The sequence below is a fragment of the Mixophyes fleayi genome, chromosome 4 (assembly GCF_038048845.1).
Source record: "Mixophyes fleayi isolate aMixFle1 chromosome 4, aMixFle1.hap1, whole genome shotgun sequence".
NCBI lineage: Eukaryota > Metazoa > Chordata > Amphibia > Anura > Limnodynastidae > Mixophyes > Mixophyes fleayi.
Genome location: NC_134405.1, coordinates 62,406,331 through 62,424,522, shown reverse-complemented (window position 1 = coordinate 62,424,522; position 18,192 = coordinate 62,406,331). Strand labels below are relative to the sequence as shown.

General features: G+C 40.4%; 1 protein-coding gene across 1 annotated transcript in view; it reads left to right on the top strand.

Moving 5' to 3' along the window:
- Positions 1-18,192, top strand: part of LOC142151515 (NPC1-like intracellular cholesterol transporter 1) — a 30,503-nt gene that overhangs the window by 6,824 nt on the left and 5,487 nt on the right. The window contains exons 3-16 of the mRNA XM_075207245.1: positions 1,573-1,787; positions 4,302-4,402; positions 6,038-6,210; positions 6,330-6,458; positions 7,051-7,233; positions 7,769-7,883; positions 9,152-9,279; positions 9,397-9,537; positions 11,155-11,244; positions 11,599-11,789; positions 13,656-13,771; positions 15,167-15,293; positions 16,037-16,092; positions 16,188-16,338. Of these exons, the coding sequence (XP_075063346.1) occupies positions 1,573-1,787; positions 4,302-4,402; positions 6,038-6,210; positions 6,330-6,458; positions 7,051-7,233; positions 7,769-7,883; positions 9,152-9,279; positions 9,397-9,537; positions 11,155-11,244; positions 11,599-11,789; positions 13,656-13,771; positions 15,167-15,293; positions 16,037-16,092; positions 16,188-16,338 (1,916 nt within the window). The remainder of the gene's footprint in view (positions 1-1,572; positions 1,788-4,301; positions 4,403-6,037; positions 6,211-6,329; positions 6,459-7,050; positions 7,234-7,768; positions 7,884-9,151; positions 9,280-9,396; positions 9,538-11,154; positions 11,245-11,598; positions 11,790-13,655; positions 13,772-15,166; positions 15,294-16,036; positions 16,093-16,187; positions 16,339-18,192) is intronic.

Genomic DNA, 18,192 nt, shown 5'->3' with positions numbered 1-18,192 from the left:
ATCATTTATTTAGTACATTCTAGAAAATGATAGCTAGAATCTGACTGGTTGTTATAGGCAACATCTCCACTTTTCAAACCCGCCAGAAAACTCTCAGCTTGATACATTTACCCCTTGGTGTGTGAAGGAACATAAATGAGAACGATGGGACATTTCAGTCTTGTTAGACCCCCTCATGAAAATGCACAATCTGATGTCTAAACCTTTTTTCCACATAGCCCTTACCCCCCACCTTTGGAGTTTAGCTGTCAATAAAGACAGATTGATCTCCCAAATGTCACAGGGCTTTTGAAGTGAGATAGGGATGTCCTGAGATCAGGAATGTTCACAGGACCCTGAATTCTCACCTCTGCTGGTTCTGCCTTAGTGGCTAGATGGTTTACTACTTTGGGGCTTCAAACTCCTCCAAGAACCTTATCTATCCTTGGTCTGGCTAGGTTCAAAAGACTTGCATAGGTTCAAACTCATGTCATCTAGCAAAGCACACAATGAGATTACATTACAAGGTTACATACAATATACATTGTCATACATGAATTCAATAGAAAATAACAATCAGTCATTAGATATACTACATAATTGTCACGCAACTTTACATACACATGCCCTCACTCCATCACATTACCCCTTCTACTTATCTTTTTATTCACCAGGGATTTCCGGCTGCACAGGAACAAGAAGATTTTCAGCACTGTGTACCATGTGACTGCTACAGCCACATGACCTGGTGATGTCACAGTGACGCCTATGCAGTCCGGCTACATCGCATACTACTCAGTGTGTGACATTCATTCATATAATATTTCTAGTAAAGTGGGCAGGGCCTCGATGATGCAAATTACGTCATCAAGTCTTTACCCCACGTCACAATAATGGGACTGGAGTCGTGATGGCGTAAAGTGTGCCATCAAGCCTCCTGACCTTTCAGTAATTATAGCATATTCTAGAAGTATATATTGTAGAAGCATACTTTGATTTTACATTTTCAAAGCCAGTAGCATCTTCGTTTGACTATTTGGATCTCCTTGAGGGAAGGTCATAAAGAGGGAAATATGCTACTATTTGACTAGAGCTTCCATGTTACAACTTGTCTGCACAGTCCATAAGAATTACCCTTTGTGCTTTCCTTAAATTTAAATGAGGTAAAATACTGACATAAATGTGTCCCCACCAACAGAGGTGTTGCTAGACTGCATTGGCACCAGGTCCTAGACTCAGTGGCTCAAGGGGTATTATGTCATAATTAATGTTATCATACATTATGCCCATTTATATATGTGAATTGTGCCGCGAAGCTCTGCCCACCTCTCCCTTTAATACCTTGCTTTACTAGGGATTTGCGGTCAGAAGACAATAATGAAAATCTTATTTCTAATCCCTGACTGCACACACTAAACACTACACCTCAGCATTACATGAATAGCATGTCAGTCAAATTATGTCTGCCAGTAAATTTTTGTAGCATTGCCAGTAAGAAATATTTTCAAGCTTTCACATCTGTGCACAATGACCAGTCTCAACCTTGGAAATGTCTTTCCGCAACATGCTGAATCTTAACTTTTTCCCTTCTAGGTGTGGTCAGAGAAGCATAAGAAAAACATAACAATACGTGATATCTGCTACGCGCCCCTGAATCCCTCAAACCCCTCAGCAGAGGATTGCTGTGTGAACAGCTTGATGCAATACTTTCAGAACAACAAAACTAGATTCAACATGGAGGTGACACAGACGATGTCTGGAGAAACTGGTCTTGTGGGGTGGAGGGATCATTTCCTGTACTGCGTCAAGTGAGTAATACAGCAGAGGATTTACATGGAGCCACTGCCAGGGGCGTAACGCTGCATCACCAGCTCCAAAGCAAAATTTGGGGGATAGGAGAGGCTAGACGATGCTGGTCGATCCCTGAGGCCCCTGCTCTGATCTTCTGAGCATATATATATATATATATATATATATATATATATATAGTTGTAGAACAGGTATGATTTTGTTTAGAAAGAGTGTACGTGCAGTAGAACCAACTGAGTGGCCGGAACAACAGCAGTACAAGTCACAGACCAGCATGGGAGTAGGGGGACTAAAGCTGACAACTATTAGAAATATCTGTCCTGACTGAGTAAAAAGAGACTCTCTAGTGATAAGGATGATTTTTTTATCTGATCTTTTTGCATTGATCATGCTGCCCTCATGGTCCATCGAGCTGTCCTGGCAATACTGGCTTGGAGCAGTAAAGGTTAACTTACCACTTTGCCAGTCCAGTCATGGCCAGTCTCTACTGTCATTCAGATGCGTAAGTCATCTGGCTGGTTCACACTAGAGATGCTCAGGCTCGGTTCCCCAAGAACCGAACACACCTGAACTTAGCAGATTCGAGTACTTCGGCTCGGTACTTTTGCGCGCCCTCGGAATTGAAAACGAGGCAAAAAGTCATCGATCCTTCGTCGGATTTCGGATCTCGCGAGTTTTGGATTCTAAAAGTATTGCCCTCCATGGCGATCCAGCGCCATTTCACAGAGGGACACAGAAGGGGTAGCACCGTTCTTGGCAGTCTCTAGTGCTGTTGGGCAGCATCATAGGTAGGAAAGAAAGTGTTCTTCAAACTCTCCAGTAAAATTCAGAAGAGCTCCATTGCTAATTGTCATTGCTGAAATAGAAATAATAGCACTGGCAGGCTTGGTCTTCTAAATCTGCAGTCACATTGTACTGTGTTATATAGGTAAGACACGAAGAAGAGAGCTCCATTGCTCCATTGCTAATTGTCATTGCTCAAATAGAAATAATAGGCCAGGCAGGCTTGGTCTTCTAAATCTGCAGTCACATTGTACTGTGTTATATAGGTAAAACACAAAGATGAGAGCTTCGTTGCTAATTGTCATTGCTGAAATAGAAATAATAGGGTTGGCAGGCTTGGTCTTCTAAATCTGCAGTCACATTGTACTGTGTAATCAAAATGGATTCACAGCAGTACACAGAAGACCAGGAGCACCAAGCAGCTGCTGGCACCAGTCATGATGATAGTAATCCCTCTACGTCATCTGCTAAAGCCTATGTTAAAGTGCATAGTGTTTTTAAGTCAGGGACACAAAAATGTAAAAAAACACCTTTTACCCTGGTAAAAAAAAGACCTGTAATCCATGCAAAGTTATCTGCAGAAAAAAATAAAATTGCCAACATGCCATTCTACACACACAGTGGCAAGGAAAGAATGAGGCCTTCATCTTTCTCTATGAGTGCTAGTTCTGCAACTGTCACTGGGGCATCTTCTTGTAAGGTCAGTCATGACCAAGCAAGACCTTGTCATTCTGACTCCAAATGTGGTGTCCAAATACTTTTAAGTGTAAAAGCCGAGCTGGAAGAAAACAGTAAGGCATTAGAGGAAAATGTATGTTCAGATTCAGAAATGACACAATTCCCTAAGGAGAGTCTATCTACAAGTGCTATGTGTAATCCTTATCTGCAGATGTGTGCTTGAACAGCCAAAATGTAGCCGGTGATACACAAGTTGAGGATGCCACTTTGGAATTGCAACAGGATGAGGGGGATATTTGGGTGGCTGACAAGGGCGCTAATGAGGATGTTGATGAGGATGATGTTGTTTGTGTAAGTCCTGCCCCAGTGGAAGCAGTTCTTGCACGTGATAAGAAGAAGGCCATTGTCATGCCTCGGCATAAGACCAAAAAATCCACCACTTATGTGTGGAATTATTTTTACCCAAATCCTGATAACAGTTGTCTAGCCATTTGTAGCGTTTGTAAAGCCACAGTAATGTAATTGACTGCAAACGACTTGAAATTAGTGTTATTGAGGTTAATAATAATGTAGAGGGGGAAAAAAAGCAAAAATATGTGATTTTAGCAAAAAAAACCAGGGATTTTAGAAAAAAATCGGGATCCAAAACCAAACCACGCAAGGGCGGTTTTGCCAAAGCCACAACCAAAACACAAAGTTAATCCTGATCCAAAACCAAAATTAGAACACGGGGGTCAGTGAACATCTCTAGTTCATACAGATTGCAGTGGACCTGAAAAAGAAAGTGCTAAAAAATAGATGAACTATTTAAAACATGTAAAAATATTTAAAAACCTTTACATGTTAAAAAAAATGACTTTATTCAATTTAATGATTTTCTTCTCTTATTGTCATCCTGGGGATAACAGAATAAGTATTGCTGTGATACAGCCGTTTTTGTCAGCAATAGGACATTTCGGCCTGTAATAACCCGTCCCTGTTTTTAGGTTTTAAATCGGTGCATGACTCCCGATCTAATTTCAGCTACTCATCTCTATGATTTCTCTTTGCAGCACCCCGCTGTCATTTAAGGACATAACAGACTTGGAACTGAGCTGCATATCTGAGTATGGTGCACCTGTCTTCCCCTTCCTTGCTGTGGGAGGCTATGATGGTAAAAGCTGCTCATTCTATATTAATGTATTATAATACTCTCTTCTATCCGATTTACACATTATAAACCCCTGGGCCTGATTCATCAAGGCACGTATCTGCCGATTTTGAGCAAATTGTACGCAAAATCACTTGCATGTCCAGAATCGGGAGATACGTCTGTAAACGCAGCCATGTCCGCTCAGTCTTCATGTGCAAAGGACACTTACTACAGCCTATCATTTGGGAACTGAACAGGGTGAAGGGACATTTGGCCGTAGTCAATGTACAGTAAGGGCGTGCTAAACCCAAACTCCAAATCAAGCTCTGAGCATCTCAAAGTTACCTGTTTTTTTCTGCCATATCTAGTCTAAGTCCTGATCACTAGTTATGACAGTCTTGTATGCATGCTATAACATGTGTTTGCAATCAGGAGCAACTGTAAAAATGTTTTTCCTGTTCAGTAGATATTAAGAACATCCTAATAAATGTTTTTTTTATGGAAAAAAACATATTTTTGTACTGTTTTATCACTAATACCTATATTATTACCTGGTAACATTCATTTAATATTTTTTTTTCTGTGTGCTCTTTTGTGAATTTATAATCCACATATAATCCTTATAGGCATTGGACGTATCTTGCAGTGTCTTGTGTAGTAGAGAAGAGCAGACCTACACCTGAATTTATTAGCGCACGTGTCTTCAGATTCGCTCCTTCTTGAATTCGAGAGTAGGCAGCGGCCTTTTACGTGCATTTTTCACCAAGCGCGCGTACTCAGAATGTGTGTCTTAATGAATCAGGTCCCTGGCATCTGTCACTACTTCACATCACATGTCTGTCCTCTTCTTATTACCTATACACTTCCTCATCCATGTAGAACATCCTTATTATATGAGATTGTTCATTTTCTCCTTTCCACCCGCATTAAATGCATTCCCTATTTAGAAGGGGGTCTTTTAGATTCCTAAAATGTATTAACTTGCATGAGTTCCCTTAAATTTTACTAACTACTACATTCCTTTATTTGTTCCTTTGGTGGTTTGCAGACTTGTATTTATACTATCATATCTGGCTGTTATTTTGTTGCCATAGGATCATCACAGAGCTGTTCTCTGGATAAAAATGTATCCAATGCACAGATCACAGCAGAGCTGTGTCATGTCCAAGGGCAACAAGTATAAATAATATGAAAATATGGCTGAAAAGATTGGAGGGACGCAGTTTATATAAAGCAATGTTTTTAGGAAAAGGAGACCAAAAAATAAATCTGTTATTCCTTTATCATAATTACTGTCATTTTGCTGTCATTGTTTTTCTGAAATGTCCTGTCCTCACAGTTCTGCCAATAAAATCTAATGAACCCGACCTGCCAAAAATGTAATCATTCCTGAGTTATTGCTTGTACAGCATGAGTTTTTCTCAGATGTCACTTATGGGTGCAGTACCTTCTCTCAGCCACCAGGTGTGTGGTTTAGTACATTCTTTTGAATAACTAGCAACAAAACGTAACTGCATTTATGCCTGTTAGAAAGTACTGTTTCCTTGCAAATCACATAAAGCAATAACAGTGACATAATGAACTGACTGTCAGGAAGAATGCTGCTTCCCTTTTGCTAGTCTGACAAACCTCCATCCTCTTTCTATGTCCCCACAGACAATCGCTACTCTGAATCAGAAGCTCTGATTTTGACCATATCGCTTAACAATTTTGCCCGTACGGACCCCCGGTTTGAATACGCATTGCTTTGGGAACAAAAACTCCTGGATATCTTGAAAGAATATCGAAGTAACCCAAATAGTAAACTGACCTTTGCATATATGGCAGAGGTAAGTGATTCCCCACTTTGCCTTATTTATTTTTGTTTAAATTTAAAACTACCTAGCGCCCCATGCTATTCCTCTTTCTGCTCGACTGTGTCTGGTTTCTAAGTCTTATTTTTCAATAGCGATCTTTGGAGGATGAGATCAGCCGAACCACCACAGAAGACATTCCCATCTTTGCCATCAGTTACTTGGTGATCTTCTTGTACATAGCATTGGCTCTAGGGGAGTACAGCAGCTGCCGGAGGGTGCTGGTGAGAGATGGCAATTAAGCTATTTTGTTTTTGTTCCCAACCTGTTCTGAAATTTGAATGATCAGAGATTCCTTTCTTAAATACAAAGTACAGATTCATTCATCATAGAGCTATCTGACATAAAGACCCCATGTATTTCAAAATGGCTCTTTTCAATTTTATCCTTTTCTGGATAAAATTAAGGTTACACATTAAAGGATTAAAAATATCGATGCAGCTTACACCCTAAGTGGAACAATATTGGGAAGTCTATGATGAATAAAGAGCTAGGTATACTTGCAGATCATAGATTTATGGCCCCTCCTTATATGTGGACGGCTAAATTATAAAACATTTCAATTTTTCCCTTAAACAGAGCAAGCTTTTTGAAACATTTAGCACCGTCCCGGCGCACAGTACCTTCCTACACAATGTGCTGCAACGAACAACAAAACTCCATATCACAACCAAACTTCGAGTTTAACAATCAGATGGCAGCCACACCCATTATAACAACTGCAATCTACTCTTTCTAAATAAAAAACTAATCTATTCTTCCTCTATGGATAAAAGCCAAAGATTGTGATCTTTAATCACTCCTGTTTCTCCTTAGGTGGACTCTAAAGTGACCCTAGGCCTTGGGGGAATAATGGTTGTCCTGGGGGCTGTGTTGTCCTCAATGGGTTTCTATTGTTACCTTGGTATACCATCCACACTCATCATTGTGGAGGTCGTCCCGTTCTTGGTTCTGGCTGTGGGAGCTGACAACATCTTCATCTTTGTGCTGGAATTACAGGTACTACGATTCAACCAAAGACCAAGCTTGAGCGCTCCGTCATTACCTATCTGTGGCTGCTACATAGAAGAGGTACACCATGACATGTCATAGAGCACAGGAAATCTCTGGCTCTCCATGTGTTGTAAAAGTACAAGTCACATTATGTCCTAGGATATTCTGGCATTTGTGGTTCCACAACCACTAGAGATCCATAGGTTGTCTGAGCTTGTAATAGACAACCATGTGTATTTATCCACCTACAAGATATACCTATAGATGATCCAGTGTAAGCAATGTACACTTGTCCCTGTAAAGTGTAAAGTACATCTAGCAGCACTTGTGCAGGGTGAAGGCTGGCATGGCAGGAGTTGCTGTATGTGAATTTATTAGGTGAACAGAAATATAAACAGATATTTGATGTTGTAAAACCTGTATGCAGATATCTTACATGGGCTGAGCAGCAGCATGGGTTCAGCGTTATATATCAATTATGAGCATGTTTCCATCATTATATGCCTGTTGGTGATTTGCTCTTTTTTTGTTCATTTTCCAGAGAGATGAGCGGAAGGAGGGTGAGCAAAGGGAGGAGCAGATCGGAAGAGTCCTTGGCCAAGTGGCCCCTAGCATGTTGCTATGCAGCCTCTCGGAGTCCCTTTGTTTTTTTCTAGGTAATACATTCACAGAAGCAGCATCACAACACTCCATTAGCTGCTGATTTAATTTTATAGGTGGGGTGTAGAATCATCTGATGGACAGTAGGTGGTGCTACATCAGGTGTAGGAAGTATTTATACCAGCGATTCCCAAAGTGTGTGCTCCAGGGGTGCCGCGGCGCTGTCACAGGCGTGCCGCGGCCAGGAAGAGAAAAAACAAAACTTACCAATCCGTAGGCGCCCTGGATTCAGCATCCTGCTCCCTCCTCGCTTCTCACTGAATGTCGGGTGGGACGTCATCACGCCCGACATTCAAGTGACAAGCGGCAGGAGAGAGGAGGATGCTGGGTCCCGGGCGCCACCGGATTGGTAAGTTTTTTCGTTTTTTATCGTCCTGGCACCCAGGATGCAGAGGGGGCAGAGTGAGTTAGCTGTAAATTATTCTTTGACAGAAATATAATTGAAAAAAATATATAAAAATATTCTTTTCCCTTGGATTTATGTGTATTATTTTAGCATACAACTAAATAAGTATTTCTGTCCTGACCTAAATACTTATTACGTTTTTTTGACCCAACTACTTATAAAACGGGACTGCTTGGTAATTATTTTGGAGGGGTGCCTTGAAAAAATTATGGAGACTCTAAGGGTGCTGCGAACTGAAAAAGTTTGGGAACCACTGATTTATACATCAAACACTATTAAAGTCATCTACAGAATGCAATAGTACAGCTCACTACTAAACAACCTTTTAGTAATTAATAGCAGAAACTGGTTAAAATAAGCCATACTTTTCCATCAAAGGATAATTTTGTGGGGTGCACTAAAATTCATGAAAAGTAACCAAAGAATTCACTAACAACCAGTGACATTACTGTTTGTATGTGACAAACAGGGCTAGACTTAGACTCAAAAACAGTCCTGGCATATGGACTACACCAGTCCAAATTGGTGTATGGGCCTAAAGCCAAAAACACATTGTCCAGTCTAATGATGTCACAAAGGGCCCCATCATTCACGGTGTAACTACATCAGTCTATTGGTAGCACAGCTTACCAAGTACATTAGTGGGGGCCAGTTGCAGAGTGTACAGTGGATACATCCTGCAGCTGTTTTATTAAATGCAGGACAGCCCATTTTAACAAATGTTTGCTAGCATAGTCCAGCTCCCTAATACTTTCTTTCACTACATCCCTTTTGGCAAGTTAAAAACAACAAAACCATAATGTTGCTTTGTAATTCTGTGTTATTTGCAATTTTGATGTCTGTTTACCTTGGCTGCAGGTGCCCTCACACAGATGCCCGCTGTTCGTACCTTTGCCCTGAATGCGGCCCTTGCCATCCTGCTTGATTTTTTTCTTCAGATCTCCATGTTTGTGGCTCTTGTGTCACTGGATACAAAGCGACAAGAGGTAAAACAAGTGATGTGGAGATATGGGGGATACCTCATTGCTCTATGCACTTTCTATATTCTATGTTTCATACAGTTCCACTTACTGTGAGAAATCATTGTCTCCTCTTGTCACCAGGGCTCTCGATTTGACATCTGCTGCTGCATCAAGAGTAAAAGTGAAAAACCTAAGAAGAAGAAGTCTAAGGGGCTGTTGGTCACATTCATGAAGAAGGTGTATTGTCCCATTATACTCAACCCTGTCAGTCGGGTCATAGTGGTGAGTAGTGATCTCTCATCATCATCATCACCATTTATTTATATAGCGCCACTGATTCCGCAGCGCTGTACAGAGAACTCACTCACATCACTCCCTGCCCCATTGGGGCTTACAGTCTAAATTCCTTAACACACTCACACACAATCCACTGCACAACAGCTCATATCCCATACTGTGCAATCCACTGCACATTTTATATCCCATACTGTGTAATCCACTGCACAACATTTTATATTCCATACTGTGTAATCCACTGCACAACAGCTCATATCCCATACTGTGCAATACACTGCACAACATTTTATATCCCATACTGTGTAATCCACTGCACAACATTTTATATTCCATACTGTGTAATCCACTTCAAAACAGCTCATATCCCATACTGTGTAATCCACTGCACAACATTTTAAATCCCATACTGTGTAATCCACTGCACAACACCTCATATTCCATATTGTGTAATCCACTGCACAACAGCTCATATCCCATACTGTATAATCCAGTACACAACAGCTCATATCCTATCCCATACTGTATAATCCACTGCACAACAGGTCATATCATACAGTGTATATCTCATACTGTGTAATCCAGTACACAATACTTTATATCTCATACTGTGTAATCCACTGCACAACAGACAGCTCATATCCCATACTGTGTATTCCACTGTACAGCATCTCATATCCCATACTGTGTAATCCACTGCACAAGAGCTCATATCCCATACTGTGTAATCCAGTACACAACATCTCATATCCCATACTGTGTAATCCACTGCACAACAGCTCATCTCCTATACTGTGTAATCCACTGCACAAGAGTTCATATCCCATACTGTGTAATCCAGTACACAACATCTCATATCCCATACTGTGTAATCCACTGCACAACAGCTCATATCCCATACTGTGTAATCCACTGCACAAGAGCTCATATCCCATACTGTGTAATCCAGTACACAACATCTCATATCCCATACTGTGTAATCCAATACACAACATCTCATATCCCATGCTGTGTAATCCAGTACACAACATCTCATATCCCATACTGTGTAATCCACTGCACAACAGCTCATCTCCCATACTGTGTAATCCACTGCACAAGAGTTCATATCCCATACTGTGTAATCCAGTACACAACATCTCATATCCCATGCTGTGTAATCCAGTACACAACATCTCATATCCCATACTGTGTAATCCAATACACAACATCTCATATCCCATGCTGTGTAATCCAGTACACAACATCTCATATCCCATACTGTGTAATCCACCGCACAACAGCTCATCTCCCATACTGTGTAATCCACTGCACAAGAGTTCATATCCCATACTGTGTAATCCAGTACGCAACATCTCATATCCCATACTGTGTAATCCACTGCACAATATCTCATATTCCCTGCGGTGCAATCCAGCATACATTTCATATCCCATACGGTGCAATCTAGTACACAGCTATTGTTCGTTGCTGTTTTATCCACTTCATGCAGTTAGTTGTATATTCCACTGCACAGTTTATGATATTTACAGGTTCTCTTTAATTCTCTGTACATATCATGTACTCATCCACTTATCTCTCTGATGTCTCCTCCTCTGTCCACAGATGGTGCTTTTCATCTTCCTGTTCTGCTGTGGGATATATTTTATGATGCATTCTCGTGTGGGTCTAAATCAGGAGCTGTCTGTCCCCCTGGTAAATATTACATTTCTTTGGCAGTTCTGTTTAATTACTGTTCTGACATAAAGAATCATGGCACACATGTAACCTGAAGTGTGCTGTGGCTCTAAAACTCACTCCATAGGTCTTTTAATGTCCCAGATAAGGGGAAATTGTTATAAGAGCCTATTCCCACTGGTCTGGTATATTTTGGTTCATCGGGAGATAATATTTTGGGAAAATAATTATTGTACGCTAAATATTTTGTTGGAAAAAAAGTGGTCTGCCCTGGGAAACAGGCCCACATGTGAGCCCTATACATTTATACATAGAGAATTCTTTGTGCAAATCACTATACAGCTAATGCCTCCCTGACTTACCTCTCCACAGGACTCCTATGTGCTGGAGTATTTAAACCATCTCAACGTGTATTTTGAGGTTGGTGTCCCCACATACTTTGTGACCAAATCTGGGTATAACTTTTCCAGTATAGAAGGAATGAATGGTATCTGCTCCAGTGCTGGCTGCGATGACTACTCACTGACACAGAAGATACGGTATGCCACTGAGTATTCTGATCGGTAAGTGCCACCCATTGTCCCAGGACAACTCATTCCACCTGTGCTGTTCTGCTAAGCAAGTGTGATGTATACAACATATTATTTAGTGAGCTTCGGTATAACCATTGTTATATTGTTAACAGCCAGTAGTGGGCACCCTAACCAGATACTGCAGGTGAATTTGGTTACAAAAAATGGTATTAGGGGATACAAATTGGTTCACAATTATTTCTTTATATTTCTTTATTGTATGTGTAGTGATTGTTTAACGATTTTAATTTTTTGCGTTATGTTTGGTAATAATGTTCAGCAATAAGCAAGGACTCCTCGATATATATTAAACCTTTCATTATCAATAAAATTATATTTATTTAAATTGTTTAAAAAAAATGTATATTTTAATTGGGGCACTGCACTTCTTTAGTACAACTGCCTCACACCGGCAGATCTCCTAATTCAGTGCGGTTCCACGTGAGGAGGTGATTAAGCTTTTAAGCTTAATGATTATATGGACTATATGGTGTCACAAATTCCACAGCGCTGTACAGTTGGGAATAGTACATAAACTTAAATGTCCAACAAGCAAAATCCATACATGGGCAAATAGTTGTCAACTACCAATCAAAATTTCCAACAAGACCAATCAAAATCTGACAGGTCCCAACTGGATTTTGATCAGATTAGTTGTGTTTTCAACTTAAGCCCTATTGCTCCATGAATGGCAATCTTATTGGCAATTCAGAAGTATAGGTCGTTTTATGGATTCAGCAAGCTTGGAGAGCAGGAGAGAAAACTAGTGAAAAGACAGTCCTATGCTGACTCCACCCAGGTGAAACATTCATGATTATTGGTTATCAGTTGGGGCTACGCACAGGCCATATTTCCAGTCTCTATTTTCTTTAACAAGTGGCTAAATCATAATCAAGAGCTGGTGATTAACTCGAGGGAGCTTAAGTGGGAATATTACAAAAATCCTGGCGTGTGCAGCCACCGAGGGTGAAACCTGATGTAGAGACAACTTACATGTAATTCTGACGTTGCTAGCTCTACCTTATCTTTGTTATTCCTTGTTCTTCATTCAACCCATCTGTTATCTAATATTCACACCCTGAGTCACCAATTATCTCTTGAGACAGCCCTGTCACCTTTCTGCAGTTACTCTAATCTAATCATGCTACTTGATTATGTACAATTCATAAATAGTCTTTGAACCTTATGATGGGCCATCTAGCTTGTGCTATTGTATATTACATTCATTTTTTGGATCCAATTTGCAACTTCCATGCCACAGAGGGATGGATGCAGTAAAATATTATTCACCTTATAGCTGTGCTGTATCCCCAAAAGTTGCATTTGCCAGCCATTTTTAAGAGTTATTTCATAATTGCCATTTAGTGCATTTTATTGGGTTCTAACTACCCCAGAAAAGATGGTTCCCGTCTCACATGTGCTTAATTATCTATCCTGCCTACTAGACATTATGGTTAAGCTCTAACTAAAATTTTTGCCCCATCTAGGCTTTTACAGTGTCCTCCACCTGCTATTGGCACATAGCTGTATATTTTACCACATCCCTTCAAAATAAATGAATATATTACACTAGTAATTAAAAATTATTGTATCTACTGGTAGGTATGGTTAACCCAGCTCACCTGGGTTAACCATACCTACCAGTAGAAACAATAATGACAGGTTAAAACATAATGGGGAGATTACTATTCTTGCACTTTTACCCAAAATCCTGATTTACGCTTCACTTTCAATTTGATGGGAGGTAAGCTTGCTATTCTATAAGGCCTATTACAGTTCCTGATTTGTATTCACCTTTGTTGTCCTCCTCTTGTCCAAATACACACATCATTCTTTTGTACCATTGTCTCTCCCCAGATCTTACGTGGCCGTCCCAGCATCCTCCTGGGTGGATGACTTCATAGACTGGCTGAACCCCTCATCGGACTGCTGCAGACTGTTATTAAATGGGACATTCTGCTCCTCCACCAGCAGTAAGTACTAGGATATTGTAGAGAGGTATCGCACATTCCAAACACTGCTGCAGACCTTTGTAGGGGACACTATGAAAAATCATGGTTCAGTTCTTTTTAATTAAAAGAAATGCATATAAACTGAAACTGTCAGACATAATAATTATAATAATAATAATAACAATAATAATAATAATAGTAATAATACTTAGCATGATGTACCTAGTTAGCCATTTTGCTGAAATAATATTGTAGAGGTTGTATTATAATTTTTTTCAGTTCTGTTTAGTTGTGGCTACTGCTCCATACTTCTTAAACCATTCAAATCTCATGTATTTTTATATCTTTTATTCTTTACCTTCTATATTTTTTTCTTTAGTGTAAAGTACTGGTAATACTTATTTCATTGGAATATTGCATTTGGAATATTAGCGGCTCATATTTTCAAGTGATCATTTCATTTCTTCAAATATAAAACATCAGCTGTTCTGTTCTGGATCTGGAGTGATTCAACAGCTGTTGAATCACTCCAGGGGGTAAATGTATCATACTCTGGTTTCCTCAACTCGCGGGAGTTCGGCGAGATGACAGCTAAAATTTAAAGCGGCGCTGCCTTGTAAAGGGAAACTTGTCTTTACAAGGCAGCGCCGCTTTAAATTTTAGCTGTCATCTCGCCGAACTCCCGCGAGTTGAAGAAACCAGAGTATGATACATTTACCCCCAGATCTTGCGTAGTACTGCTGGAGACATCCACAGCCATCTGTCAAGCTTTCCCTGAAAAATGAACTTATTCCAAATAAAGAATATATCACTGAATACTACACCACTCAACATTGTACATTATGAACAAATGATCTAATACTACTATTTACTTATACAGCAGAGCTAAATTAAGAACTCCATCAGTCTGTCTCTGTGACCTATATGGAGACACATGTAACTCAATATTATTTTAGCAAAGTTGCTGGACAGTATGCAGTTAAAGAAATCTACAGTATATTTCAAATTAAATCCGAGGTAGGCACTACATTCTTCGTTGAAGTATAAATCTTTGCTTACATTTTAACACTAGGGGCTAGATTTACTAAGCTGCGGGTTTGAAAAAGTGGGGATGTTGCCTATAGCAACCAATCAGATTCTAGCTGTCATTTTGTGGAAGGTACTAAATAAATGACAGCTAGAATCTGATTGGTTGCTATAGGCAACATCCCCACTTTTTCAAACCCGCAGCTTAGTAAATCTAGCCCTAGATGTTGCTTAGTGATGAGTGGTTGTAGTATACTTGCTCTATACAGCGGGTGAACTTTCCCCTGGACACAGTGAAGTTCGCTTGTGGTGTGTTGATTTCCGTGCACTTTATTGTGTTGGTCTTGTCACTATAAAGTGCTTATATTTATCCCCTTCCTTTAAAAACAGCGGTTCCTGGATGTATAAGAAGGTGTATGAGAACTCCGACTGGGCCCCTGAGACCAACGTTGGAAGAATTTGAAAAATATTTGCCACTTTTTCTGGGAGACTATCCAAATCTGAAATGTTCCAAGGGGTAAGTGAACAGGAACATTACATGGTACTTCCATAAGGTAATACAAGAAACCTTGGTAGATCATGGGACATAAGCCGATAAGCTCAAGCACGAACACCAGAATCCTATTAAGCCACATATGCGCTGTTGGATAGAACCAGCCACTTGGTGTTTAGTCTGAGTTAGTGGATCACAAGGGGATCTATTCTATTTAATTGCACTCATTTGGGGAATACACCCACAGTGATGTCGACTATTTGTGTAATAGTTGTAAATAGCACATAATGCCTAGCTCCCAACATGACCCATTTATCACAGGACATTGTGCTCTGCTAGTTTTCCTCACCTATTTCACAGCTCTGTTAATCTTGTCTAAATTGAGTCAGATTCTTTAAATAACATCTTTCAACTAAGGTGTATTCAGTATAGAAATATGTGGGGAAACTAGGGACAGAGCAATGTTTAGTGGGTTAAATTGATAAATATTTGAGGTAACACAAACATATTAATCTAAACCAGTCTTATTGAGTCTTATTTATTTACATGATAAGACTTATATGTATTTGTTATATGACATACACCTTTTTACCTAGTTCACGTGCCTGTTATACATGACACACATTCTTAGTGCTAACATTTAATATAACCAAACTAAATATATATAGTATAACCAAAAAATGTCCAACATACAGGTACACAGTCAGGGACAGTTTTGTATATTGGCCGCAGAGTCTATATGCACCTAATATGTTATTTTTCTGCAGGGGTTTGGGTGCTTATGATACTGCTGTTAAATTCAATGATCAGGGAGAGATAATCGGTAAGTAGATTTTTCTACGTTGTGTGTATGAAGCGACCTTTTATGTCACTGGAACCCACTTCATAAATGTTCTTTGGCTTGGAATTCTCCTGCAGCAACGCGTTTCATGGCGTATCACTCTCCTTTAAAGAACTCACAAGAATATACAGGTGCCCTGAAATACACACGAGAACTGGCAGCGGACATCACAAAGTCTTTAAGAAAGGTGAATGGCACAGATCCGAATTTTGAAGTCTTCCCGTACACGTGAGTGATATTTTTGCACCATTTTCAGATTTGCTATCGATCCCGACTTGTACCTTTTCAGTATGCTGTTTCTGTAGTGTATAATTTTCTTAATTCTGGGTGCTCCTTACAATATATACATACAGGGACCCTCTTGACATATTGGACCTGATTCAGAATGGGACATACGCCCGTTTGCATAGCGTATCTTGCATTTTTCGCACTGTGCACGCCCAGAAGTCTACATATGCAAAATGCAGTGATGCACACCTACAATTTTTTGGCACTTATGACTCCTTTACGATGGAAGAGGCGTAATGTAGGAGGGTATGGCTGTTCTAATATACAGTAAGGGTGTTTTTGAGCAATTACGCACCAATTCAGACTGGGATAAAGACACAGATATGGCAGAAAAAGTTGTTTTATTTGCGTGTGGTCAGAGGCAGGTGTAAGTAGCGGATAGTTATGATGATGACCACCGGAACTAGCGAATCACTTATAAATAGCTGTTTGCAAATGATTTGTAGAGGCTTATTTAGTAGTCTCTCGGGCATAGATTAGGATTTTGCGAGCGTTTTGTAGGAATACATTTTTTAAATTTTATTTTGGGACACACGACGGGCAGTTGTTATTACTTCATTAGATAGGTTATTCCAGATTAAATTATGCTTCATAGCATTTGTAACATATAAAATATAAAGTTTATTACATTGTTGGGACGTCAGTGTCTGAATGGTGTGTCTGTAGTAAAGAGGACGCATGTGCTACTTTTTCAGATCTGGACGCATCTCCAACTCTGAATGTGAAGGGTGCCCCTGGTGACCTGATCTAATACATGATGTAACTACATGCAGTCCTTGTTGCCACTGCTAGCTGGTGGGTACAGGCAACCAGTTTCAGAGGATGACCCCCCCCCTCTTCCCCCGAATACACGGGTATTTAACACAGTCATGGTGTGCAGTGGATACTAGTGTGTGCATGGTGCAATGACAATAATATTGGGGGCCAGGCCATCTAAGCAGATGGTAACACTTTCTCATCATTCCCTCACACTCCTGCACAGTAGAAATTTTACAGCCGTTACATACCAGCCACTGCTGCTGGTAACGGTAGTTCACAAACACAGACTACAGATTGCATTACACAGGCTTTTCAAACTTGATCAGCTCATCGAATAACAGGCATACAAACGGACAATTACAGATCCTCAGGACTTCCATCCCACAGTTGTTCTGCACCGTGCAGCGACGCCCCCTCATGGTATGGGGGTCTTTCCAAGGGGCTACTCATTAGGGTACCTGGTAGAAGCCGCTCTCAGACTCTCACTGTCTTTCACGCTGTAGTGTCAACCTATGTCTGCTGTGATGTTGTTTCTGGGGTACTCCTGAAGCCGGTATCTTGCTGTGCACTATGAATCAGCTACTTCCAGTTTTAAACAAATGTCTGCTTCAGAGCATTGTACTTAGTTTAGCCACACTGCCTTCTCACAGTGCTCTCCTCTCTGCAGGCTGCTTCCATCCCCCACAGGGACTCTAACATCAGGGCACACTTCAACTGTCATGGGGACTCTAAACATTTATTTAGGGCTCTTCTTGTTATTGGAGTTTACATCCCTACTTTCATTAATAGTTAGCCTAACCACCACGCACCCACCCATCTGGTGACCCTTCCTGGGTAATCCTGATAGTGGGGATCCTTGTTTACTTACCCCACTAATGGGTTACTCCAATCTTGCAGCCTAGCGGCGTCCTCAATGCAACCGTTCCCGAATGCCGGGGGAGCCTCCTGTCTCGGGTCCCCAGCAAGATGGCTACCATTCCAATTGCAGGAAGCCAGAGACTTTATAGACTTTGGCTCCCATGTGGGGCTCCCATA